The sequence below is a fragment of the Leguminivora glycinivorella genome, chromosome 20 (assembly GCF_023078275.1).
Source record: "Leguminivora glycinivorella isolate SPB_JAAS2020 chromosome 20, LegGlyc_1.1, whole genome shotgun sequence".
Classification (NCBI taxonomy): Eukaryota; Metazoa; Arthropoda; class Insecta; order Lepidoptera; family Tortricidae; genus Leguminivora; species Leguminivora glycinivorella.
This window is the reverse complement of record NC_062990.1, coordinates 5,395,839-5,423,278: the sequence shown is the minus strand read 5'-3', so window position 1 is coordinate 5,423,278 and position 27,440 is coordinate 5,395,839. Positions and strand designations below refer to the sequence as shown.

General features: G+C 36.8%; 2 protein-coding genes across 2 annotated transcripts; one reads left to right on the top strand and one right to left on the bottom strand.

The window, feature by feature from the left end:
* Window positions 1-2,700: 2,700 nt before the first annotated feature.
* LOC125237083 (pro-resilin-like) lies at window positions 2,701-26,356 on the top strand. Its single transcript, XM_048144036.1, has 7 exons — window positions 2,701-2,793; window positions 4,670-4,711; window positions 10,540-10,672; window positions 12,289-12,401; window positions 21,699-21,834; window positions 22,874-22,969; window positions 25,381-26,356. Exons 2-7 carry the CDS (start codon window positions 4,697-4,699, stop codon window positions 25,473-25,475), a joined length of 588 nt encoding a protein of 195 aa, XP_047999993.1. The 5' UTR covers window positions 2,701-2,793; window positions 4,670-4,696; the 3' UTR covers window positions 25,476-26,356.
* On the bottom strand, window positions 12,996-15,972 carry LOC125237082 (ommochrome-binding protein-like). The gene is made up of 2 exons (XM_048144035.1): window positions 15,873-15,972; window positions 12,996-15,160 (listed from the first exon to the last, which is right to left on the bottom strand). Exons 1-2 carry the CDS (start codon window positions 15,891-15,893, stop codon window positions 14,333-14,335), a joined length of 849 nt encoding a protein of 282 aa, XP_047999992.1. The 5' UTR covers window positions 15,894-15,972; the 3' UTR covers window positions 12,996-14,332.
* Window positions 26,357-27,440: the final 1,084 nt, after the last annotated feature.

Sequence of the window (27,440 nt, the reverse complement as noted above, 5' to 3'; positions counted from 1 at the left end):
TTTTAATTTCTTTTCTTGATATAGTTAAATAGTTATTTCATTTTCATACATACAAGGCAACACAATTTTGAAAGAATACTTGTTTCCATGTATATGTAGCACAGTTTTTTGGAGCTGGCAATTACAGAAGTCCCAAAGCGACTTTCCGGTGCCCCACCACGCCACCTGGCGGATATATAAAAAAAACTCTCTCTTCGACCGTGCGAGCGCCATGATCTGCGCTCCCGTTATTACGAATTAAAAATAGTTATCGGTGCACCGGCGCGACACAAACGTGAAAATTGACATTTTAAGTGATATTCCGACCAGTGACCTAAGCTTCCGTTTATATGTGACAATCGTTTTAGTGTGAGGATTTTCCCAAAGTGTTTCCACGTGGCCCCACAAGCGCCTCTGGACAAATGTAAGTAGCCTCACCAATTAAACGCCGCTACACTACGGAACCCTACACTGAGCGTGGCCCGACACGCTCTTGGCCGGTTTTCTTAGTTTCGGCCGGAATATACATTAAAATTTTGGTCGAGGTCAAGCATCCCATTTTTTTCCTTAATATTTACTAAAAAAGTTAATAAAGCTTTGTAAAAATACATTAAATTTAGTTTTCCTACTATGGTATTTAACTGACGCGGAGTCAGTCAGGTCAGGTAACATTTAAGAAATGTTCTTAGACTTAGACAAAAGACAACATTTGCGGCTGTTTCACTGAGCATGGGAATTTCTAATAATTATTTTTGGTTCTCATAACACTAAGTTCTCGCTTTTCGTGCACATTTTTAAAGACACACACGAGTCGAATGCGATAAAATAACATTTTTACCTTTTGGTTCTTCTCAAAAGTTTTCCTTATATGCTGTCATCTATTAGTTCTATCACAATACTTTCCCAGTTAAAATACTGCATAGAAACTAAAACTATGACCATCGAGCCCATTCAGTAGTTGAGCGTAGCAAATGTTTACATTATGAACTTGTGATGCATTACGGTAATTTAGTGCTTAGCTTAGTATAAGTAGATCTCTAGACTAAAGTACTAAACATTAAATAAGGCAGACGATGTGACCTTAGACACTGAAAAATGAGGCTGATAGGTCATTAAATCAACGTATGTCACGCTCACGACGTTTTCGGATACCTACTTTATGTTGTTAGACCAGGCTAACTCTGCACTGATTATATTAACACAGAATTTGGGAAGTGTTATTTATAGAATATCAAATTGCTTCCTCTGACGGCTCTGATCACTGATCTGACTCTGTGAATAAGTAAAAGCTACAACATCCTCAGTACTATTCCACCGTTAATTTTATTATTTTAAGGGCCGGTTTTTCAATCGCCAGATAAATATATCTATCAGATAAAGTTATCACTATCCTTTTCATCACACGTATAAATGACAATGACAGCTAACATTTATCTGACAGATATTATTTATCTGGCGATTGAAAAACCAGCCCTAAATTAAGTACTTAGTTAAATATAAAAAAATATACATACATACATACATACAATCACGCCTGTTTCCCATATAGGGGTAGGCAGAGCACATGAAACTGCTAAAGTTACAGTGCCACTCTTGGCAAATAAGGGGTTGAAAGAAAACGAAACTGAAAAAAAAAATAAAAAAATTATATATACAACTGTATCCTATTAGAAAAAAAACATTTACTTGACGCGAATTTAGACACATTAATTACTGCCTGTTGTGAAAATAAATATGTTGTTTTTCTCACACTGCAAAATACATGGAAATAAGTATTTTTACATGATTCATGGAAAGGATTTGGCACAGGATCTAAATTCTAGTTCATTGAACTAATATGTCACTAAAAAAACTAGACGTCATAAAGCACGAATGGGTTCTCGGGAAATAATAACAATAAACATTTTCCTTACAACCTGTCCACAAACATCTTATAATGTTTTTACCCGACTGGCCAAAGAGAGGGCTTAATTCAAGATATATTATGTTTATTTTTCTCTCACCATGCACTTTTCTATTTTCTTTAATAAAAGTCATATTTATGGTGATAATTTTTGATATATTGTTTTGTTTTTGTGATAATGTTAATCCACTTTAGAGTTCAGAAAGTAGTAAGTATAAGTACTTTTTGGGGAGACACGATAAATTACTAAAAATTAAAACTATTTTTTTTTTGTAATAATTACGACCCCTATCTATTTAATTGACCATAATCTAAGTAATTATTACTCGATATACTTACCAGAACCAAGAACTACGTTATTTTATAATTTTACACAATTATGTGGCTGTAGAACTTTATCAATTTACCGTGAAGTGTCAAGCCAAGTTCAAGAAAAAAGAACAAGCGACGACGGCCTTTTGAAGCCACAAAGTTCACAAACCAATTTTGTTAGATAGACAAACAGGGGGGCTAGCCGAATGGCACAAACGCTCACGAAATGCTCACGAAACGAAGCGCTAGTAGATATCTATCTCTATCGCGCTTGCGTATTGGCGCGACAGAGCCAGCGGCGTATCGCTTTCGTTTGGCGTCGGAGAAATGCCATTCGGCTACGGGGCCAGTAGTTACAACCAGTAAGTACCTACTTACTGCATCTCTATTAGCATCAGATTCATCAGGCCCTTCTGACCGAGGTCACAAAAATAAAACCACAAATGATGGCCCGTGATGGCTCTATATAAAACATCACTGCGCTATGTAGATCAGTTGCAATTTGAATTTGGAGCGGTGAACGCGTGTTTTGAACGCGAATTTTGCGCGCGAAATCGGGATTGTTTTTTTAGTGTTTGCAGTTGTGTGATTTTGAAAAGGTTGGTTTTGTTTTTGAAGTCACATATATTATTTAGATTTTGAATAGAATTCAGAAACTTATAGATACAGTGAAACCTACTACTAAATTTAGTTTTACACATATGATAGGTATTTAATTTGTAATAAAATAATAAATATTAATTAATTATTTAAATAATCTCACAAATTAAATTTACACTAAATTAACGGTGTAATATCTCACAAAGGTCAAGAAATAATTATGATCAATGAAAAATACTTAAAATTTTCAATTAAAAATGACTTTATATGATTTATAATTATATTCGAAACAGTCATCCTCTTAGAAATAGTTATCCTTTCTTAGTGCTCCTCTACACTTTATAAGGAACCTACGTGCCAAATTTGGAATTTCTAAGATCAACGATTTCGGCTGTGCGTTGATATGTCAGTCAGTCAGTTTCTTCTTTTTCCTGTCCAAACTCCAAACATAAAAGTAGGATGTACGATGTACGCTAAATGATTTCTTCATATAGTCGTACCTACATAATAATGATACGTATTATCTCTTTCTCATGTAAAACTAAAATTGCAATAAAACGACTGCAAAGAGCCCATGATTGCAACCGAGTTAACATCGCAGATTTAAATCTAGCTTTCCCAGCGTGAGAAGTTCCCGGTACTTTGTATGGAAACTTACCCACGGGGGTATCCATTTAGGTAATCTAGGGTTACGAATTGGAACTAACGTGGTCGTTTAGATGATAAGTGGTTTTAAACACTGGAAAATTTATGAGTGAGGATTTATATCCCTTATGGGTAAGATGTATTCCGAATGGATGTATCAGTTATAGAGGATTATAAATTCTCTGGTTTTTTTTTTTTTTTTTACTTTTGTGATGTCATAAATAATAATATCTAGTCCCTGAAACATAAGCTTTAGCAGTTTTAACACACAACTTTTTCAACTTTAGGGTAGGTAATATAATTAGCACTAATTAGTCAAGTCATTATGTCTGGAAAAGGGTTAAAAAATATTAAAAGTCCCGCAGTGAAAAAGTTCGACATTTTCCTGGAATTAACAAATATGTCATCGTGAGTTTTTAACCACGTTTTCATCTCAACACTTAACCATAACCACAGCCAGTAAGCATAATTAGAGCGGCAGCGCGTTTTTGTGACTTTCCATTACAAAAGGTCCTTTATTCTTTAACACATATATACTTACGCTTGTATTTCCAAAGGGGGTAGGCAGAACATATGAAACTGCTCAAGTAATTCAAGTATTAGGGTGGCGCCCTTGGCAATTGTGATAAGTATTGCAGTGACCGTTTTATGGTATTACAGACCTAGCACCTAGCGCAATGGAACCTATATCCCACAATTCCCACAGTCGATTTCTATACCACCCGCTAGGAAAGAGGGTAGTGTAATCCTTAACCTGAACACGGGTAATTCGTCCTTTATTGCACATTAAGTAAAAGGACCCTTTTATATTGAAAAGTCGCATTTAGTAAACGCAGTTAACACTTCATCGCCAGATTATGACATTTGCCAGTTGCTGTTGCGACTTATTACACTTCATTACGGCTGTTATGAGATTTTAATGAATACACGTAATAGAAACATTTGTTTTAGTATTTAATTTATTTTTGTTCTAAGTTCCTACTTTGTGCATTTTCTCTTTAATTTATGTTACAGTTTAACTTAATAAGTACATTAGTTATGTGATATCACATTAGAAATGAAAATACCTGGTTAAGTTTGTTTTGTTACTATATAAAATACAGTAGACTATTTATTTATTTGAAGTCCACGAAAGTGCAATCGCCAAGTTTGTTGAAAAACTTCACAAAGTTCAAATTTACCTAGTAGGTAAATTGCAGTTCATATCGCTTATTTGTTTGTTTGTTGCAGATATCAATTACATCGATAATCTTCGAGATGGCGTTTTTCAAAGTAAGTTGATGAGTATTTTACTTAAATTGATAATTTGATACTTACACGTATGTTTTCAAGTATTTTAATCTAAATAAAAATCATCAGAAACATGGTATAATATAGTTATAAGTATCTAAAATTATGTCTATGAAATAATATGATTAATAATTTATTATGTATTTAGGTATTTGTTTTCTTCCGGCACAACAAACTTTGCACATTTATAATAGTGAAAGATCCTCCTGAAATATGTCTTTCTTAAACAACCATATCTACTTATCTTAAGTAGCGTATCCACGCATGCGTATTAGATTACGTCTATAATGATCAGATTTGCAACGGATAATAAAAACTAAATCAAATTCTTATTACTTCATATTACCGCGCAAAGTATAGACGGAATGAGATCTTAGTATGCAATTGAAACTAGATTAGAATATCCTATGTTTTATGTAATACGTATGTAGTTAGGCAGGTAATGAAACTTTTATTTTCCTTTTATATGAGGTTAATTTAGCGTATGCATTTTTAGAACAATTTACTTTTATCATAAAGTATCCCACTTCTGGCCAAAAATCGTAACTTGTAATCCAAGGTGGATCAAGCAGTAAATGCGTCCAATGTTTGAACGAATGTTTGCATAAAAATTCCTAACTGTAAAATTTAAATTGAACTTTTTTCCACAACTAAGTTACTAAGAAACTAAGTTAGTTCCTTGTCCACAATTTTAACCCTGATTTACTAATAACCCACATGCCTCCAAATTTCTACATTACATCACATGCGACATTGAACGCATTTCACAGACCGCACATATTTATGTCATTATATTCCGTTCAATTGCCATAATAACATATAACAAATAATAACATGTAGGTATGTGGGCCGTGGCGCAATGCCTACTGTAGCATGATAACTAATCGTTTGTTGGTATATTTAATAAAATAATAGGGCAATAGAAAAGGTATGTGAAGGATATTTCTAATAGCTTTTGTATTGAAAAACTTTGACCCTCCGATCGAATAGAAATTGTATTTTAAATTACTGTCATTCATTGCCTTTCTCACTTTAAATTGCTTATAATTTTAGTGAAACTGATACCGTAAACTAAATCATGAATAAAACACTAAAGTATGAAAAAAAAAATGAACAACACCCTATGTCCGTTTTCACATTATCCTATTCGGAGGATTTTAATAGAAAAAACCCAAGACGGCGCCTGTAATGTATGGGATCGAATATGGTGAAAACGCACTAAGAAACACTTCGTAGTTAATGTGTGGAACTCCATACCCGAAACTGATATTAATGAGCCGTCAGTGAACTGTTCCAAAAATAGACTGCACAATTATGTACATTAGAACTTTGAAAAGCGCAAAATAACCACAAGTACAGTGATATACACGCATCAGCTCTAAGAGCTGCTAGTGTATCAAATAAAATAATAAATAATAATAAAGTCTTTGATACTTAGCCTTTAGGTCGCATTTTTATAAAAGAATAAATGTTACGCTCGATAAAATTGTTTTCAAGTTACCATTAAGTATTGTTAAGTAGTTAATTACTAAATATTAATATTCGATTAAAATGCATAAGAACTACCAGTTTTGCTCAACAGTGCTCTATAATCTAAGATACAATTAGGTACGAATGGTACACGATGAAGCGTAAATCAATATCATTTGTCAAATAGTTCGCAACTTTTGCAAGTTACTATAAATCTTGCCAAATATGAATATTCGATTCAAATGCACAGAATGACAAGTTTTGCTCAACTATGCTCTGGAATCTAGGATACATGTCCGACGCAGTCTAATGGTTTGTCTTGACGCAATGGGCCCTAATATTACACTGCGGGCCACTCGCGGGCGATTTGCTATAGCGGTTCACATGGCCGCAAGCACGGTATTAAATAACATCTTAATGTAAAATAAACTTAAGATATTCACTACCGTGTCACTGAAAAATGCAGTCAGAGTACAAATGAAAAAAAATATAAGGTAAATAAAAGCGTTATTTTATTACCCGTTGAACAGCTCACGAAAAGTGGCTTTTTTTGTCGATTTTAAGTTCAAAAACATTTTCGTCTTTTTTTACAATAATAATACTAACGTAATCACGACACATTAAAAATATTAACTACAAACTTACTTGTTTAAAAGAAGTTGCCGCGAAGTCTTCAATACTTGGCCCATGTACTATTTGCACTTCCGTGCCCCTACACAAAAGTATAATAATTATTCAAGTAAAATAAGATCTCATCATACATCAAGGCAACCAATTTCCTTAATCCATATTTCCATGTAACCCTACTCTAAATTGTATAACAAAGGGACTGAATGAAACTATTGTATGCTAAACTTATTTATACAAAACGACGTATAAACCTTAGAAATGCTTGGCGCTTACGTCATTCTTAACACGGAGAGTTGAAATGGCATATAAGTCTTAGAAACGCTTGGCGCTTACGTCATTTTTAATATACATAGTTATAAACAGTGAAATATTCGTTTTGAGCTGTAACTTAAGAGGAATAAGGTAAGTATTTGTATGGATAGGAATACCAATTAAAATGAGAAATAATCTATGGAAATGAGACGGGATCGGATTATCTTCCAATGTTGGGATCTCGGGAAAGAGATTGTCTTTGGTGCCTACTTCCTCATGGCCACCTAACAAATGACCTCGAGAGCCAAGACATATACTCTGTCAACCAAGTCTGTCAGTAAATAAGAAAAAAGAAAACTATATGCATCCTTTTCTTTAAGGTGCTAGAGAAAAGGTTAATTACCTATAGTTTTCTTAGTTCTTATTTACTGACAAACTTGTTTGACAGAATATATCAATTTTATGAAAAAGCTTTCATCCTAAAGCCTGACCAGATATATATGATTACGCGCATACGCGCCATGTTGCGGAATTTCATTAGAACTATTTTTTAACCCCCGACGCAAAAACGACGGGGTGTTATAAGTTTGACGTGTCTGTCTGTCTGTGTGTGTGTCTGTCTGTGGCATCGTAGCTCCCGAACGGATATACCGATTTAGCTTTAGTTTTTTTTGTCTGAAAGCTGAGTTAGTCGGGAGTGTTCTCCGTAGTAGACCGATTTTCATGAAACATGGCTAATGTTTCATGAAAATCGGTCTACTATGTCGCAGTCGGAGGTTTTTTCAAAATTTTAATTTTGTGGTTATCTACCATACTATACTATCTGAACTGTCACCACATATATCAGAATAACAGCGCCCTCCTGACAATAGTCATATATTTATGGTCAGGCTTTTTTAACCCCCGACCCAAAAACGAAGGGGTGTTATAAGTTTGACGTGTCTGTCTGTCTGTCTGTCCGTCTGTCTGTCTGTCTGTCTGTCTGTCTGTTTGTCTGTCTGTCTGTGTGTCTGTCTGTGGCATCGTAGCTCCCGAACGGATAAACCGAATTAGATTTAGTTTTTATTTTTATTTTTTTTTAAAAACTTTTATAAAATACATATCAGCCCTTGCTTTTCATGGCCTCAAACCTCAGGCTTTATTTAGAATGAGAAAATTTAAGTACCTACGCGCCATGTAGCGGAATATCCTTTCATTATCTAAAACTATTTTCTTCATACTATACTGAAATGGCATCGTATAAGTACCTATACCTACCTACATCAGATTAACAGAGCCGTCTCTTCACAATAGTCAATCTCTGGTCAGGCTTTACCACAAAACTTTTCAGTCGAAGTTCACGAAAAAAATTTTGTACCATGAAATCAATTCATAATATCATAGCCTAACCACAAAATTAAAATTTTGAATAAACCCCCGACCGCGACATAGTAGACCGATTTTGATGAAACATGGCTAAGAACACTCCTGAACGACTAACTCAACTTTCAGACAAAAAAAACTAAATCTAAATTGGTTCATCCGTTCGGGAGCTACGTTGCCACAGACAGACACACACACACACAGACAGACAGACAAACAGACAGACACGTCAAACTTATAACACCCCGTCGTTTTTGCGTCGCTGGTTTTAATACTTTTAATACGTACCTACAATAATTTGTCAATGATGAGTATGATGACCTTGTCCTATTCATTATTTAGCCCCATTTTATTTTAATTTATATTGTGCACTCATTTTCCAATTTCGCAAAACTCTCACAAATATATCAGATTTTAGTAAAAGGCTAAGCAATTAGTTTAAAAGATAACTATTTCGGATGTTTACAAAAACAATGTCGGCTTTCGCGTCATAAAAGGATATTATGCAACGGTATTATAATTGTAATTATTGTAATTACAATGACACGAACAAAAGGGTTTAATGTGATTATATTTGGTCAGTGGCATAGTTAGTTATTTAATTTAGTTCACTAATCAATGAGTGTATGGAAATGGGAAAGGATGTTAAAATGTTTGCGAAATATAAAAACAAAAGATTACTTAAATACACTTATTTGTGGTGAGGTATCTAACAACAGGCTACTTGCCTCCTAGTCAAATCAGCTTCTTTCAAAGGATTTCAAAGGATTAAATGATAAATATTGTTTAATGGGCCTAAAGTACAAGATATTAGGAATTTAAATTTACCGCATTTATGAGAGTGAGCTTATCAAATTTTACATAATAAGAGCTCCGAAATCTGTGCTTCGCGCGGTTTTTCCTAAACGAGCATCAGAAAAAAAATCATTACTAATTGAAAAAGCTTTTTCTTCCATATGTTTTTAATGAACCGACAGTTAATTAGATTTTCTAACTGAAACAAGTACTTTTACTGTCTTTTAGTATGAGTAATGTGTACAATTTTGCCGATAAATATTGTACATTTTACAATATATCGCCTTTTTTTGTCATAGCGCTCTTAAGAACTGTCAAAACGAATTTGAACGTCTTGCTAATTGGAATTTATATGATATCGAATTGAGTGACGTCACGGTCAACTCAGTTACTTTATATATTTCTACCTGACTTATTAAATAGAAATTGGATTTAAAAATAAGTTCTGTCCATGTTTTTCTTATAACTATCTGATGCTTTATTTCGTGCATGGTATAAAATATTATATTTTATCTACAGTCAAGTTCCCTACTGTTGAATTTAATTATTTAATCTTATCATAAGGATCCTATAGCGGCAATTGGGATCAATTGCGGACGTTTCTACTTGTCAAAAAGTCAAATTCTGCATAAAGAGTCAGCAAGAGGCTTCGGGTCACCACTGTCACCAGACACTGGACATGGCTAACCAATATTCAGATCAGATCACGATTGTTAGGTCTCTATGCAACTTGGGTGGCTAGCCGAATGGCACAATCGCTCACAAAACGCTCACGAAACGAAGCGCTAGTAGATATCTATCTCTATCGCGCTTGCGTATTGGCGCGACAGAGCCAGCGGCGTATCGCTTTCGTTTGGCGTCGGAGAAATGCCATTCGGCTACGGGGCCTAGGCACCCTAACCAATCAGCATTAACATCTTGTTCACCTACTTTTAAAACATTTTTATTTAATGCTTTCGCGGTTCGCTTTTGTTTTAGTCTACTTGTATAAAATTTAGCAGTTAGTAGGTACAGCAAATCACAGAACCAGATTAAGATAGAAGAAACAAAAGTTCATCTATTTGTATAGGGCCGAGCATGTCAGATTTTGTACCTACTGAAGTTGTTACTTGCCTGTGATTTTAAATATGTCTCAGGCCCTTGAGTGCTCATAATTTTTGTGTTGTTGCAATTCAATATCACTTAACGAGGCATTTTAAGCTGCAAGCTACATTAAAGACATTTGACACGCTAAGCAGATGCGTCTGCTTGATCTATGGTATATATGACATCTGTGGTACCTATGATATGTTATATTCCAGGCTCTGACCTTCCTCCTCCTCGCAACCCTGGCCAGCTGTGAGCCGCCTGTCAGATACAACTACCGCGGTCGAAGCACTTACCAGTCCGGCTACAACGCTCCTAGCAACACCTACCTACCTCCTGTAGACACAGGTATACTAGATACATACCTACTATACTTAATTTAGTCTGAACTGTCTTAAATATGACCACGGACAGATACAACTACCGCTGTCGAAGCACTTACCAGTCCGGCTACAACGCTCCTAGTAACACCTACCCACCGCCGGTAGTACCTACATACAGGTAGGTTACAAGACAGTCAAAGTCAAGACACACATTACATAGTACCTTAGTACCTACGTACTGAGTGGCGAGTGCTTACAAAATACAAAATGTACCTGCAAACTCAACATCAAGTAATTCCTGGTTCTCTTCATATAGACCCCGTACCCGGGCAGGGAACATCACTACTGGATAGTAAATTTCACCTATTTTTAAAGCAGTATTATTTATGTACTTAGAAAAGTAAATCGATGAATTCTTGCTACTTGCCCTGGGGGCCGATTTTTGAGTCTCACGGCGTTCGAATTCAGAAAATTGTCACTGAAAATAATAGGCAATTCACCGTTTTCAACCGGTATTTTAGTGACAGTGAGACTCAAAAATCGGCCCCTCGGCAATAAAATATTGCATTGAAATATTGAAAGTGTTACACAGCTCCATCTCTCGAGCTCAAGAAAGCATTTATCAAACCATGAGTTGATTTGTGAAAGTTGTGCTACTCACCGGTAGAGGGCGTTAAAATAAAAACCATATTGTTAAGTATTTTAATGTTGTTTTTTTTACGCACTAGTGCGAGAAGTGGTTCATTATATGCCAGGTCGAAACTTCGGAGGCTCATCTGTACTGAAAAACGTCGTACGATACACGTGCGAAAAGGAAATTCGTAACTCGTGTCGATTTAAAACACTCCCTTCGGTCGTGTTTTAATTTATCGCCACTCGTTTCGAACTTCCTTTTTTACGCACTTGTATCGTAATGTACTATTTCACTACAGATGGTCGTTTTTTTACGCACTAGTTCGAGAAGTGGTTCATTATATGCCAGGTCGAAACTTCGGAGGCTCATCAGGGGGCCGATTTTTGAATCTCACGGCGTTCGAATTCAGAAAATTGTCACTGAAAATAGTAGGCAATTTCGGTGACAATTTTCTGTATTCGAACACCGTGAGATTAAAAAATCGGCCCCCTGTACTGAAAAACGTCGTACGATACACGAGCGAAAAGGAAATTCGTAACTCGTGTCGATTTAAAACACTCCCTTCGGTCGTGTTTTAATTTATCGCCACTCGTTTCGAACTTCCTTTTTTACGCACTTGTATCGTAATGTACTATTATATTATATTAAATACCTGTTTGCTGTTGCGTTTTTAGGTGTAGTTATTTGTTTTGTCTTGTACGGTGGCATTGTAGATAGTCATGTGGGGCGGGGAAAAGGGAATAGGTAAATCACAGTACACGGAGTACACCACTATTAATTAAATTATTCGAGCTACTTACACCGTTTATAAACTAACTAGCTTTTGCCCGCGGCTTCGCTCGCGTTAGTAAGAGACAAAAAGTAGCCTATGTCACTCTCCATCCCTTCAACTATCTCCACTTAAAAAAGCACGTCAATTCGACGCTCCGTTTTGCCGTGAAAGATGGACAAACAAACAGACACACACTTTCCCATTTATAATATTATATTATGGATTTGTGTTCCAGGGTTCAGCTCACCCAGCAACAGCTACCTACCGCCCAGCAGCTTCGGAGGACAGTACGAGGACAACAACCATGGACATGATCATGGACACGACCATGGACATGACCATGAAGTGGTGAATTATTTAATACTTTATTACTGGCTTTAAATTCGAAAATTGCGGAATGCTCCAAACAAACCACCACCCGTTTTAGGGAAGTGGAGGGTTAGAAAGTTACAAAAAGTAGCCAATGTCATACTCCATCCCTTCAACTATCTCCACTTAAAAAATCACGTTAATTCGTCACTCCGTTTTGCCGTGAAAGACGGACAAATAAACAGACACACACTTTCCCATTTTTAATATTTAAAAAAATAAGTAATATATATTAGTATGGATGTCAAAACACCTGTAAAATGATCGCCACAATTTGGAAAATGAGGAAAAGGATCTTTCTCTGAAAACGGTAAATTCCCCATTTCTGGACGATACTCTATAGATTACCAATTTATGCTTACTATATGGTCTAATATGTATGACTTATGAATCTTATGATTATAATGACATTGGCTCCAAAAATATCTACATACTTATATGTAATGTAAGGGATGTTAATCTTCGCAAGGCCAGTCGAGTTTTGTCGTTAGGAGGATATACTTAACTATCTTTATAACTCCAGCATAAACAAAGGTTTGTTTAGTCTACGTCTTATAAATAATACGACTTAAATTAAATCCTTATCAACTTTTAATATTTACGTCCTCGACCTTTTTACATCGAAAATAACATAACGATTGATTGGTTTCAACTTAAACAAACCGATATCTGTGGAATAATATATATCACCATAATCACCAAACGTTATACTTCTTATATAAAAGTCTATGTCTGCTACTTTCTTGGCACTTCCATTCTGACAATCTATTTCATATAAAGAATCCAAAGTCATTCCAAAGGTTTTCTGTTCGTCTATTAGAAAATGATAAACTAGCGGCAAATCTTCATTCTTCACTGCTTCTTCCGATCCATTCGGAACGCAAAAAGCCCACACATATTCACAAAATGTAGATTTTTACTATAATCCATATCAAACTCCATAACTGTTTTCCATTCTCCAATTTTGTAAGCTTTTCTAGCATTCTTAACTTTATAAATGCTGTGATTGTTGGCGTCTAGGACATATATTTCATTATTCCGAATCACAATTTTCATAATATTTATGTTAAACAGACCTATTACTGTAGCATTATTGAATACAGGATCGAGTCTGTATAAGCCATCGTCTGAACCAAAATAGACATCCCCAGTGTCAATATCAACTCCTATAGCTTTATTTCTGGCTATCCCAGGTATCTTCCTGGCTTCTTTCGTTACAATGTTGACGCAGCCTCTACCAGAATTCTGCAACTCATCATCCATGTATGTGAAGAACAGATTTCTGCTTGATGAATCGTAGGTCAGCTCCCTCGGATCTTGAAATTGGTCGGTCAGTAGCTCTTCTCTGTAGTATCTACTGCCGATTTGCCGGATGGGGACGTTCGACACATATTTCGTAACTTTCGCTTCTACGCAAAACAGGAAGATCGCAAATAAATAATTCATTATCGCGTATATTTCGTCTCACTCCACGCCGAGTACTGATGCGTGTGTTTATGTTTCCCTATTATCTGGTAAATTACTAACTTTATCAAGTGTTGCGACATTGAAATGTGACCCTTGCTCCTTTGCAGTAGTAACTGAATTCGATTGTGCCCTTGTGGCCTCTGTCCGTCACAGTTTATGAGCATGCTGGGGACTAATTACACGCGTTAGAATAGAATTTGATCAACATTTGTAAAATTTACGCTAATTTGCAATGAGAACTTTGTTTACTGGAAAGTAGAATAAAATGGTTTTGGTAAAAACTCTGGAAGGACAGACAGAGTATAATCAAGATTATATACAAAATTAACGGTAAAGTTGTATGGAAATGAAAACAAGTACTAACCTGCTATCTATTCTTAAACTTAATGACGTGATAAATAATTGAATAAGTAGACTTATTAGAAAGTTATTAAACACTTTTTTCACTTGCAGGGTGTAAGTCTCACAACACTTGTCGCATCAGCGTAAATCAAGTTGTTCTGATTGTCAAATGCCACGCCAAAAGCATCGTCAATGTCCACATATTTCTCTAAAGAATGCTGCGTTTTATCCACTGAGTAAATTCCATCTTGAACGCAGGCATAAACATCACCATCTTTATTTTTAGTCAATCCTCTAATGCGTATATCTTCACCAGAAATATTAGTCGCATCTTTCGTACCTTTTTTTTGACTGTACAAACCGGAACTGTTTGAGAAAAACATGGTATTTTCATTATCAATAAGAAAACTGTCGACTAGAGTATCTTCCAGATCTTTGAACCGGGTTATTTCACCGTCAACATATGTGTACAGGAACTGAGACGGAAAGATAGAAAAGTAGAGCACATCCTTGTAGTATATCGTCCAAACATCAGTGCCATTAGCTCCGAAGAAATCAGCGGTATTTGCATTTGGTTTGTATTTGTATATGCCATCACTTCCGCCGATATAAACCTCATGGGTCTTTTCATCTACTGCTTGAGCAAAGCCATTTGGAACGCCATCTATATCGGTGAATTCTTTGGTGTTTAAGTTAAGCTTGGCAGATTTGAAGCCTTCTTCTTCGCCTTTGATACTGTAACTGAAGTACAGTGTGTTGCTAGTGAAATCTGCGGTCAGTAAGTACGGTCTGTCAAGATCAGTTTTGAGCACATCCTTACTGTGTTGGACGCCTTCTATATAAGGTCCTTCGCATTCGGCTTCTCGCTTTGTGACTCCAGCTTGGACGATGACTAAACTTGATATTAGAATAACGAGCTTCATGATTGGCTGAAATATAAAAGAATAAATAATTAATCAATGGGAACGTTTGAAAACTAAAAGAGTACTCAAGGATTGGCTATATTATTTCAAGTCTTATTAGATTTCACCATATGATATTTTTTTAATATTTTCGATATGTCATAGGCATTCGACTCCGTCTTTCAGATATTTTTAAAGTTGTAACACTTTTAGTAATCTAGCAATACAATTAGTAACAAAAGTACTTATAAATTATTAAATGTTTTAAGTTGCAATAAAAGAAGAATATGAAAGCAAACTGTGAAACTACAAATTATGTGGTGCCCTACAGGGGTGCATCCTGGAAGAGTACTTTTCTTAATATCAAAGTTTAATCAATCAATCAATCAATCAATCAATCAAATATATTTATTTCGTCATCACAGGTAACAATTAGGTGACAATATGTTATATTATTTATATCAGCCATGATGAGCCGTGTAGGCGTACGAAATATAATTTGGCAATATATTTACAAAGCAGATCGTAAAATAATTACCTTAATACTCGTACTTACCTTAATACTTTAGGTTCGCTAATGTAACAAAATATCCTGCTTATATATTTTCTCTCTTATCTTGTCCATTTATTCTAGTTTTTTCATATAATTATGTCGTTATCTTCGAGACGTCGATAAATTTTATAATTTTCAATTAAGAGTCAAGTGCAGATAAAGTGTGCATAATAAAGTAGCGCTTACCGTCTGAATCCGCGTGTTCATGACAACTAACTTGATAATTGTTTTGCGCTCGCTATCAAGTTCTAGAATAACAGTGGCATTGAGTGGAAAACAAACATAAAAAAGTATAAATAAACTAAGTGTAAAGTCAGCCCAAGATAAGTTTGCAACAACTTTGATAGCCCTACCTCTGTAAGGGTTAAGTAAACGTCATCATTTCATCGAATTTTGGTGTTTTAAATTACAGTTCCACCGGTGAGGCTGTGAAAATTGTTCCAAACTTCCTTGGGTTGGCTTTATTTAGTGCCAAGAATTGATTGGCCGTCTATATTTAAATATCGTATTTTTTTTTCTAAGCAGAATAAAAATACTATTATAATTATCATATACGAAACAAAAAATTCTAATTCAACTCAAAGACCTCAGACAAGTTTTGCCTTGCTAAGTAGGTACAACCATCTGTTCTAATCTATAATTCATTTTACTTATAAAAGGCTGCTATAATTTCTGAGACGATGATGTGATATATTTTCGCGGCCTTCAAAGAGTATAACATATATGACGTTGCAGGTGATTTTATAAGGCCAGAGTCATTCCTATATTTTTTCCAACAAAGAGCATAAGCAAAAACATTGGCTGAGATGCGCGCCATATTCGTGAACGGGTGCTGTTTGTGAAGACCGGTCTGTTTCAGCTAATAGGGGCTATGCTATTCTATGTAACATTAATTTTGAATGAGATTACGTTGAGGCACTCTGTTCGGTCCTTGTTTGTTTATTTTTCTTTCTGACTCTTGGAGACCATATACATCTCCAAGGAAAAAAGTAGATTAAGTATACATATATTTTTTTTTCCTTTGCTTAAGACAACAAGAGTCTTTTACAACTCTAAAGTTATTTTAGTTATTCGGTTTTTTTCTTCATGTATAATTTTTTTAGATGTACTTTGACACTTAGAGACTCTATACATCTCTAACATCTCTTATTAATAATCATAATAGCTTTGTACTTTGTATAATTTCTCGTGTTAATATTTTTTTTTATGAATACTTTTGCTTATTAAATTGTATCTTGTTTTTTTTTAATGCATGTTAAATATAAGATGTAATGTTTTGAAAAGAAGTGGCCCGCCGAGTTTCTTGCCGGTCCCATAGTGGATACCCTCCTCCAACTGAGGGGGGACTGAAATCTTCTCGAGGCTGAGGCGTAGGGTTAGAGCCGGCGTAGTTTTATTTGACGTTCATAAGCGCATTGTAATATGCCTACTTGGAAAATAAATATTTCATTTCATTTCATTTCATTTCATTATAAAATTAAAACTACAAACCACTCTATTCATCTCCTGTTCCAAATCATGCGAAATGACCCGCCATAGGTTATCTTTATCGAAGAGCCGTGACAACTTGGACCAATCACGGCCACCTATTCATATTAGAGGCTTAGAAATCTGTCTAAGGCTCGCCACAGACAGTCTTAATAACCAAACCACAAAATTAAAATTTTGAAAAAACCCCCGACCGCGACCTAGTGGACCGATTTTCATGAAACATGGCTAAGAACACTCCCGACTAACACAGCTTTTAAATGAAAAAAAACTAAATCGAAATCGGTTCATCCGTTCGGGAGCTACGATGACACAGACAGACACACACACAGACAGACAGACAGACAGACAGACAGACAGACAGACACGTCAAACTTACAACACCCCGCCGTTTTTGCGTCGGGGGTTAAAAATTCATAATCTTAGAAAACATTTGTATGCAAACTGACAGTTCAAACTGACACTGACAGATCTGTCAATGTCAGTTTGCATACAAATGTTTTCTAACCCTGGGCGCACACGGAGGCGACAGTTGCACGGCGACATTTTTTGTCTCTGTCTTGGACGCATATAGTAACGACAGAGACAAAAGATGTCGCCGTGCAACTGTCGCCTTCGTGTGCGCCCAGCCTAAGATTATGAATTTTTAAGACTGTCTGTGGCGAGCCTAAGATACGAGTAGAGGTAAAATTAATAGACAATCATACCACAGAATATATAATAGTACAAGTACAGAAGGCCCACTGCTTTGAAGTTCACGAAATGCCGCCTTTTTAAATACCTACAAAATGATTACAAAGAAACGAGCCGCACGTGCGCAGCGTCGGACGCTAGGGTTGCCTATGTATTAAAAAAAATTAATACTCAGATAAAATGTTATGCTATTATATTCAAGTCTTGGGTACTTTCTAGGTATATACAGTATTTATATATTTTTGTTTAAATCCCAACGTCACAAGCCTGATTGAACGTTTCCGTGGGCCATAAATGACATATTCAATAGTAGATCTGTGTAAGATTGTCCTATTTATTCATAATGTTTGTTTAACTAAGCGTTATTAGCCATTCCACACGCGGATATCGCGTATGAACCTTTAAAAAAACTCGCGACGTATAGTAACAATAGAAAGTGCGAACAAGCGTTCCGTGAGAATGCGAGCCACCCCTGTAGGCCTAGCACATGATGGCCGCGGGAGTATGTCGCCGCGAGATAGATGCCACGTCTTCTTCTAACTAAGACTCCTTATTCCTTAGAGCGCTCATCAATTTCACGAAACGGCCATCGATAGATGGCGTTGGCACTCGGTACGCGAGCACCTGCAACTCAACGCGCGTTTCAACGCCGACACAAATAATCTTGATAGTTTTGAATTAAATTGGTAATAACATAATTTTCAATTTTATACGGGGAATTTCCTGTTCATGGTATGGTAGTAGTAAATAAGGTGTATGAATGTAGTAAAAGTATAGTAGTCTACATATACATATATAAATACAGGTTTCCTAATTGATTGATTCAACAACCAACACCGCTGAGCCGAAACTACGAAAGCTAGAAAGTCGAAATTTGTATAGATTGCATTAACAAAATTTCGAAGAGATAAGAATCGATTATGAAAATTTACACCCCTAGTAGAGGGAAAAAGGGGGTGAAAGTTTGTATCGGGATCAATTTGTTTTTTTTTTATTAGGAAAATTTTAGTTAGGAACTTGAAATTAGAGAATAGTTTAATAGTGATTTCTGTTTTTTTATTGAATGTATATGCATACTGATTGGTCCCATTTTTATCAGAACCCAGTTCTGATGATGGGATCCTGGAGAAATCCAGGGAACTCCTCAAGTCTGAAAGGCATACATATAGCGATTTTTGTGTTTTTATATGAATAGCATGCATTTACGTACGGAACAATGACATTTGGTGCAGTGGAACTGTTGATGATGGTCAGACCGGAACTCCCTAAATCTAAACGGCACAGTTATAGTGACTTTCATATTTTTATAAGAACAGCATGCACTTACGTCCAGAACAGTGACATTTGGTGCATTGGAACTGCTCATGATGTGTCACTTTTTAACCGTCGCCTCAAATCTGAGAGATTTGAGGCGAGGTTCTCAATTCGTCTGTATGTTTATTTATTTTTTTAATTTTTTTATCTTTGTTCCTCGATATCTCCGTTGTTACTGGACCGATTAAAAAAATTATTGAATGTATATGAATACAGATTAAAAAAAAGTAGTAGATAAAAAAATATCTGTCCCCTCTTTACATGTAGGGGTACCCTAATAAAATATTTATTATTATTAACGACCTTCCACATATTTATAATGAGCCCAAACATGATGGGGTTATGATGAGGAGAATAGCAGTTCTGTTGACCACCTCCTGACTCCATCATGAGACCTTGGACCTCATCTAGTTCGATGGTGCTCGTCAGCCCAAATCTAATGAGCCCGAACATGATGGGGTTATGATGAGGAGAATAGCAGTTCTGTTGGCCACCTCCTGACCCCGTCATGAGACCTTGGACCTCATCTAGTTCGATGGTGCTCGTCAGCCCAAATCTAATGAGCCCAAACATGATGGGGTTATGATGAGGAGAATAGCAGTTCTGTTGACCACCTCCTGACTCCATCATGAGACCTTGGACCTCATCTAGTTCGATGGTGCTCGTCAGCCCAAATCTAATGAGCCCGAACATGATGGGGTTATGATGAGGAGAATAGCAGTTCTGTTGGCCACCTCCTGACCCCGTCATGAGACCTTGGACCTCATCTAGTTCGATGGTGCTCGTCAGCCCAAATCTAATGAGCCCAAATATGATGGGGTTATGATGAGGAGAATAGCAGTTCTGTTGACCACCTCCTGACTCCATCATGAGACCTTGGACCTCATCTAGATCGATGGTGCTCATCAGCCCAAATCTAAAGAGCCCAAACATGGTGGAGTTATGATAAGTAGAATAGCAGTTCTGTTGAACATCTCCTGCCTGACTCCATCATCATGAGAACCAGAACCTCATCCTGGTCCCAAAATATAATAATAATTCAAACTCTCAACAAACTTCACGTATAACTTAAAATCCAAAATCATATCGAATGCTAAAATTGCATAAGGTGTAAAAAGGATCAAGATTTGTTTAGTCGCAGTTTACGGCACTTCTCGGAACTATCGCGCTGCTTACGAAAGCTAGGTGCGCCGGACGATCAAACGCAGGTCCGTTGTCTTCGAGCGCTCGGCGCAGACTGAGCGGGCTCGCGTTAGCACAGTGTCTTTTATTCGAATTTTAGGTGTTTTAAAAACATATCTATCGACAAAAAGGTATGTCTTATATGTATGATTTTTTTCTTATAGGTCAAAAAGAAGTTCTAGTTTAGGATAATATTATTTAAGAGTTACAAAAAATGCAGGAATCGCAGGAAAAATACATAATGTAAACCTCTTTTTATCGAAAAAATGGGGAGGATACGGAAGGTTATTTATCCACCATTTCAAGTAAATCTTAAAATGTCAAAGTATTAGCTAACTCGTACAGGATATAACAAATAGGATTGTGATCATTTATTACCCCAAATAACATTTTTAACAGCACAATCACGATTCTAAACGAGCTATTCCACTACGAAATTTGAAAACGTCTTCCGAAAAAACTGATTTTTCGGAAGTATAAAAAGACATATTTTAAAGTAGTACCAATTGACTTTCTAGCTTAAGATATGTACTTTTAGGAACATTATCATTTTTTTAATAATCATTTATAGTTTCTTTATAATTTTGAATGAAAAAGGTTCTATTTTGCAAAAAACGCTCGTCTTTAGGAATAAGGCCTCTTGGGTAGTCTATCTCGCGGCGACATACTCCCGCGGCCATCATGTGCTAGGCCTACTGATTAGACCGCGAACTCGCGGCCGCCCGCATGTACTTGTAGCGCGGCGATGGAATCGCGGAGTGAGCCGCCCCTGATCATACTTAGGTACAGATGTAGTGCGAAAAGCTTTTCCTTCGTATTTTTAACTCCCGACGCAAAAACGACAGAGTGCTATAAGTTTGACGTGTGTGTCTGTCTGTCTTTGTGTGTATCTGTCCGTGGCATCGTAGCTCCCGAACGGATGAACCGATTTAGATTTAGTTTGTTTTGTTTGAAAGCTGAGTTAATCGGGAGTCTACTTAGCCATGTTTCATGAAAATCCACTATGTCGTGGTTTTTTTCAAAACTTTATTTTTTACGGGCACGTTCGTATTTGTCGTGCTAGTTCAAACAGTGCCAGTACGTGTTGTACTGAGACTGACTGAAATGGCATGACACGTTCGTACGTTTCCGTAAAAATACGAAGGAAAATAATTTCGCACTACGATAGGTAACTTTGTTACTCAGCGTCAATATTTCCTTATTGAACAGGCAATGAACAGCGAAGTGTCACTGTCGGGCGACAATTGTCACCATTGTGAAATAGGCCACAGGCCGCTACAGTGGCCCTTTAAGTTTAGAGTTTTATTCCGTAGTAAATAATTATTTTTGTTGCAGCCCAAATCGTATGAGTTCGGGTACTCGGTGAAGGATGCCCAGAGTGGCAACGACTACGATCGTCGAGAGAGCTCCGATGGTAACGTGGTACGAGGGGAGTACAGAGTAGCCCTCCCTGACGGACGCACGCAGATTGGTAACTTAAATCTTTTTACGATAAGGTTGAGTTTAGAATGTCACAATGTACAACGAGCAGGATCGTCGAGAGAGCTCCTATGGAATAAGTTAATAACTTAGTACGGGGGGGGGGGGGGGTATCAATACTATCAATTGACGGCAGATTGATAACTTATATCTATACAATAAGGTTCATTTTAGTATGACATAGCCACAGTGACAACGATCATCGAGAGAGCTCCGATGGTAACTTGGTACGAGGGGAGTACAGAATAGCCTCCCTGGCGGACGCACGCAGAGTGTAACTTATCTCTTTACAATAAGGTTGGATATAGAATGACACAACTCACAACGATTAGGATCGTCGAAAGAGTTTCGATGGTAACGTAGTACGAGAGGGTATCGGATGGTTCACAGGGATGGTTGCACGCAGATTGGTAAATCGTCTCCTTTAACATTAAGGTTCATTTTAGTATGACATAGTCACAACTCACAGTACAACAACGACATTGACTAGGGTACGGCCTCGGTAACAAGCATTCAGTGGAGCGTTTGGCGGAAATAGCGGAGCGGGCAGCGTAACATAAAAGCTGATAAACGTTACGTAATTTTTGTTTTTAATAGTAGAAGTGGTAGGGGGCCAATTTATGAATTTAAGTATTTCGGTACACTTACTCTTAATGTAATGTCATGTATTTTCTGTCGCGTTTACCTATCCCGTAACTTATTAATAACTGACCTAGTCACGCGCTCCTGGGTGTTCAAAACCGAGAGGACTAATTAACACTTAAGCTTAGAAATATAATAATCCATGAATGGGATAGTACATACATACATACATATATACAATCACGCCTGTTTCCCAGAGGGGTAAGCAGAGATCACGGATTTCCATTTACTACGATCCTGACAAAAACCACTTTCGCTTCACAGACTTTCATAACGTTTCTCATACACGCTCGTCGATTTCGAGTAGGTACTTCTTACCTGGCCTTTTTGCAATATTTGAATGGGATAGTGGTGTAAATAATTGTCTTAAAAACGTTATTTATTTGCAGTGACATACCACGCTGACTGGAAGACGGGCTTCCACGCCGACGTCAGGTACGAGGGGGAAGCGCGATACCCCGAACCTACCAGGAACCACAACCAAGGTGAGGATCACTGAGACCTAACAATTTTATTATTGGAGCGGCTCCGTTGCGTATCCGTGATTCCCGTGAATTGTATGGTCCGTACTCCGTAGCAGTAGTAGTATTATATCTACATTATATGGTAATTTACGCACCAGATCCGAACTACGCATTTAATGAAAATGAAATGAAATGAAAATGAAATATTTATTTTTCAAGTAGGCATATTACAATGCGCATATGAACGTCAAATAAAGCTACGCCGGCTCTAACCCTACGCCTCAGCCTCGAGAAGATTTCAGTCCCCCCTCAGTTGGGAGGGGGGTATCCACTATTTACCCACTAGACTGGATCTTCTAGTGGGTAAATTACCATCCCTGAGGATAGTTCTACGGCTACTGTTGATCTTATTTTCAAAGATTCGGATCACATCATCACACGTACAGTACTAACCTAGTCGTTACTTTGACGAACTGGCCGATTTGGTAACTCGATTCTATTCCTAAACTCTAACCAGTATCACAGAATACATGTCATATTAGTCCAGTATGTACTTAATGTACTTAACAGTTGTTTTGATTTAATATCAAGGGCAAAATGCCCACCCGATGAGAATTGGGCTGAACCTAGGAATACCATATGAGACAACCGGTTTGAAAAAATAAACTAGAATTTGATCACGTCAAACTATTAAGAAACTATAGATCCACCCTAATTTTGATATTGATTTTTACTTATTCAAGTATTCAATAGTGTAGGATATTATTCCCTCGCTCGCGATTCCAATGTAAAAAGGACTGTCGTGTCATGGTATGAAAAAAAACTTGCTTTTTGTACCTACACTTTTTTAATAGACACACACGGACCCACACGCGCACGCGTTCGAGATCGACCCGTACATACATACATATTACATACAATCACGCCTGTATCCCATAAAGGGGTAGGCAGAGCACATGAAACTACTAAAGCTTCAGGGCCACTCTTGGCAAATAAGGGGTTAAGGGGCTTGGTAAGGGGGGGGTTAGATCGACCCGTGTCTTTTAAAAAATAAATTTTGAGTCGTCTAATTGAGCATTTCATTTTTTTTCGCCCCTTTTATACATACATACATACAATACATACAATCACGCCTGTATCCCATAAAGGGGTAGGCAGAGCACATGAAACTACTAAAGTCTCAATGCCACTCTTGGCAATTAAGGGGTTAAAAGAAAACGAAAATTGTGACATTGCAGTGACAGGTTGCCAGCCTCTCGCCTACGCCACAATTTTAACCCAAATCCCACAGTCGACTTCTACGACACCCACGGGAAGATAGGGGGTGGTGAAATTCTTAACCCGTCACCACACAGGACTTTTATGAAATGTGATATTTAAAAAATATATGGTATTTCTATTCAGAATCACTCTAGCTTTTTCCATCCTAGTAGTTAAAAAAATTGTCCCATACGATCTTTTCTTATTTTGTTACCATTTTCCGTACATGTTATGTGGGGTAATAAAAGAGAAAAGTAACAAAAATGTATGCAAATTCTGGGACACTTTTTGAGTACAATTGACCTAAAATTTCCTAAAAAAATCAAAATAAAAAAGTGGCAAAAAAATAGTTATTTGTTATACAAGGGGGCAAAGTTGTATTTTAACGCCGAGTGCGGAATTTTTAACACACGAGAAGTAAAATACATTTGCACCCGAGTGTAACACAAAACTTTTCCCCTCACTATAGCGAGGAAACTAACTACAACGCAAAAAATGCGTTTATCACTGCTTCCAGTAGTTCCACAGGTGGTAAATCATCTTTATTACTGGATTCACCTACTTTTATCAATTTTAAAGCAGTTAATTTGACTTTATTCAAGGTCAAATTACTTTACCCACTAGTGGATAAAATGCGTTTTTACCTGCTGGTGTTAAAGGACAAAACACGTGTTTCTAAGCTAGTGAGGGGAAATAGTTATTTGTTATACAAGGGGGCAAAGTTGTATTTTAACGCCGAGTGTGGAATTGAAAAACGAGCATGTGAAAGGATTCTATAGTTGAACCACGAGCGAAGCGAGTGGTTCAAGAATAGAATCCTGAACTTGCGAGTTTTTTAACACACGAGAAGTAAAATACATTTGCACCCGAGTGTAACACAAAACTTTTCCCCTCATTATAGCGAGGAAACTACAACGCAAAAAATGCGTTTATCACTGCTTCCAGTAGTTCCACAAGTGGTAAATCATCTTTATTACTAGATTCACCTACGTTTATCAATTTTAAAGCAGTTAATTTGACTTTATTCAAGGTCAAATTACTTTACCCACTAGTGGATAAAATGCGTTTTTACCCGCTGGTATTAAAGGACAAAACACGTGTTTCCGAGCTAGTGAGGGGAAAAATAAATGCTTAATTCATGACTAATTTTACAACATAATTACCTATTTCAGGCTACAACTACCAGCAACCCTCGGACTTCAGCGGTTCCCTCACCGGCTTCGGATCCAGACCCTCCACCGCCTACGGACCTCCTGGATACCATTGACCACCAAATGTTTAGTTAGTTATAATGTACGCAAATATTATAAGGTGAAGACCGCCGATTCTGATACATCACAAAGACTAGCTACGGTTCCAATCCCAACTGACAACCAATATTTTTTGTTACCTACTTATTAACTCTTTAAGTAGCTTGCACAACTGACATGCCAGCCGCGTACAAAATTACTGGCAAACGAACTGGCATGCAAGTATTTTGCACGTGGCTGGCAAGCCAGTTGTGCAAGCTACATGCATGTGTAGATATCCCGTACTTGTAGCTGTAGCTACACAACTTGACGTTGAGTTTGGATCGAGCATAAACCAACCATTTTTAGCCTAAGCTTATAAGACACGCAGTGTATACGATTTTCTGTGGGATCAAACCACGGTCAATTAGACTGGCCCTCAGCGCACCAAATACCTAAAGGCCGTTTATACCGTTATACGTGCACAATTTATTAACTGGGTACGTAGCCAAATGCACAAACGCTGACAATATATTATCTGTTTCTTAGACTATGGTTCTTGCGTATTGGCGCGACAGAGCCAGACTGCATTTCTGTCGGCGTCTGGCGTCGACGATTACCATTCGGCTACGGCCGGCAACAGACGAGTCTTAATTTTCATAATCTTAAAAAAAATTGTATGCAAACTGACACTGACAGATCTGTCAGTGTCAGTTTGAACTGTCAATTTGCATACAATTTTTTTTTAAGATTATGAATTTTTAAGACTGTCTGTTGCCGGCCTACGCCGGCTGCTTGGCTTACAGCAAGAGACCCCACGGGTCTACTGTTACCGATTTGATCGGTTTGACCCTGATATTATATACTTAGGGAAAATAAATTAGTTCTGTTCCACCATCAAACATACAACAACACATGAAACTACTAAAGCTTCAGTGCCACTCTTGGCAAATAAGGGGTTGAAAGAAAACGAAACTGTGACATTGCAGTGACAGGTTGCCAGCCTCTCGCCTACGCCACAATTTATCCCATATCCCACAGTCGCCTTCTACGACACCCACGGGAAGAAAGGGGGTGGTGAAATTCTTAACCCGTCACCACACAGGCTCCATCATCCAACATCCATCATCAAACTACTGTAATTGTACGGTACGGATTGTACCATATTACCTACATAGCTATGGAAGCTCCGTTTTTCTACGGCCATGTGCCAATAGCAAATTTTTAAAAGTACAAAATACTTAGTTGTATAATTTTTACGTGATAAAAGTGTTACCGGTTAGTTATTTAAGACTTTTGTACCAGTATTATTTGTAAGAAAATAAAATGCGATAAAATGACACATTTTTTATTTGTTAAACAACGATACATTCATGTGCATTTATTTAAATTCCCTCAATTATAACATTCATTTACCAAATTAGCAGTTCTTAAAAAGTTTGTACAAAAATGAAGGAAAAAGTTAAAAAAAAAATATTCCTATTTTGTAACCAACATTTCTTTGATGAATTGAGATTTTAGTAAGTTTCATTTCGTCATGTTCTCTAGTATATACATATTTACATATATATATATATATATATATATATATATATATATATATATATATATATATGTATATGTTATAATTTAGAATGTAATATATATATATATATATTACATTCTAAATTATAACAATTATCCTGTATATATCTTACGAAAGTCGACTTATATTACTTAATGTGTTACGACTTAACACCTGTGTAACACGGTTGAACAATAATAGTTATTTGTTATACAAGGGGGCAAAGTTGTATTTTAAAGCCGAGTGTGGAATTGAAAAACGAGCAAGTGAAAGGATTCTATAGTCGAACCACGAGCGAAGCGAGTGGTTCGAGAATAGAATCCTGAACTTGCGAGTTTTTTAACACACGAGAAGTAAAATACATTTGCACCCGAGTGTAACACAAAACTTTTCCCCTCACTATAGCGAGGAAACTACAACGCAAAAAATGCGTTTATCA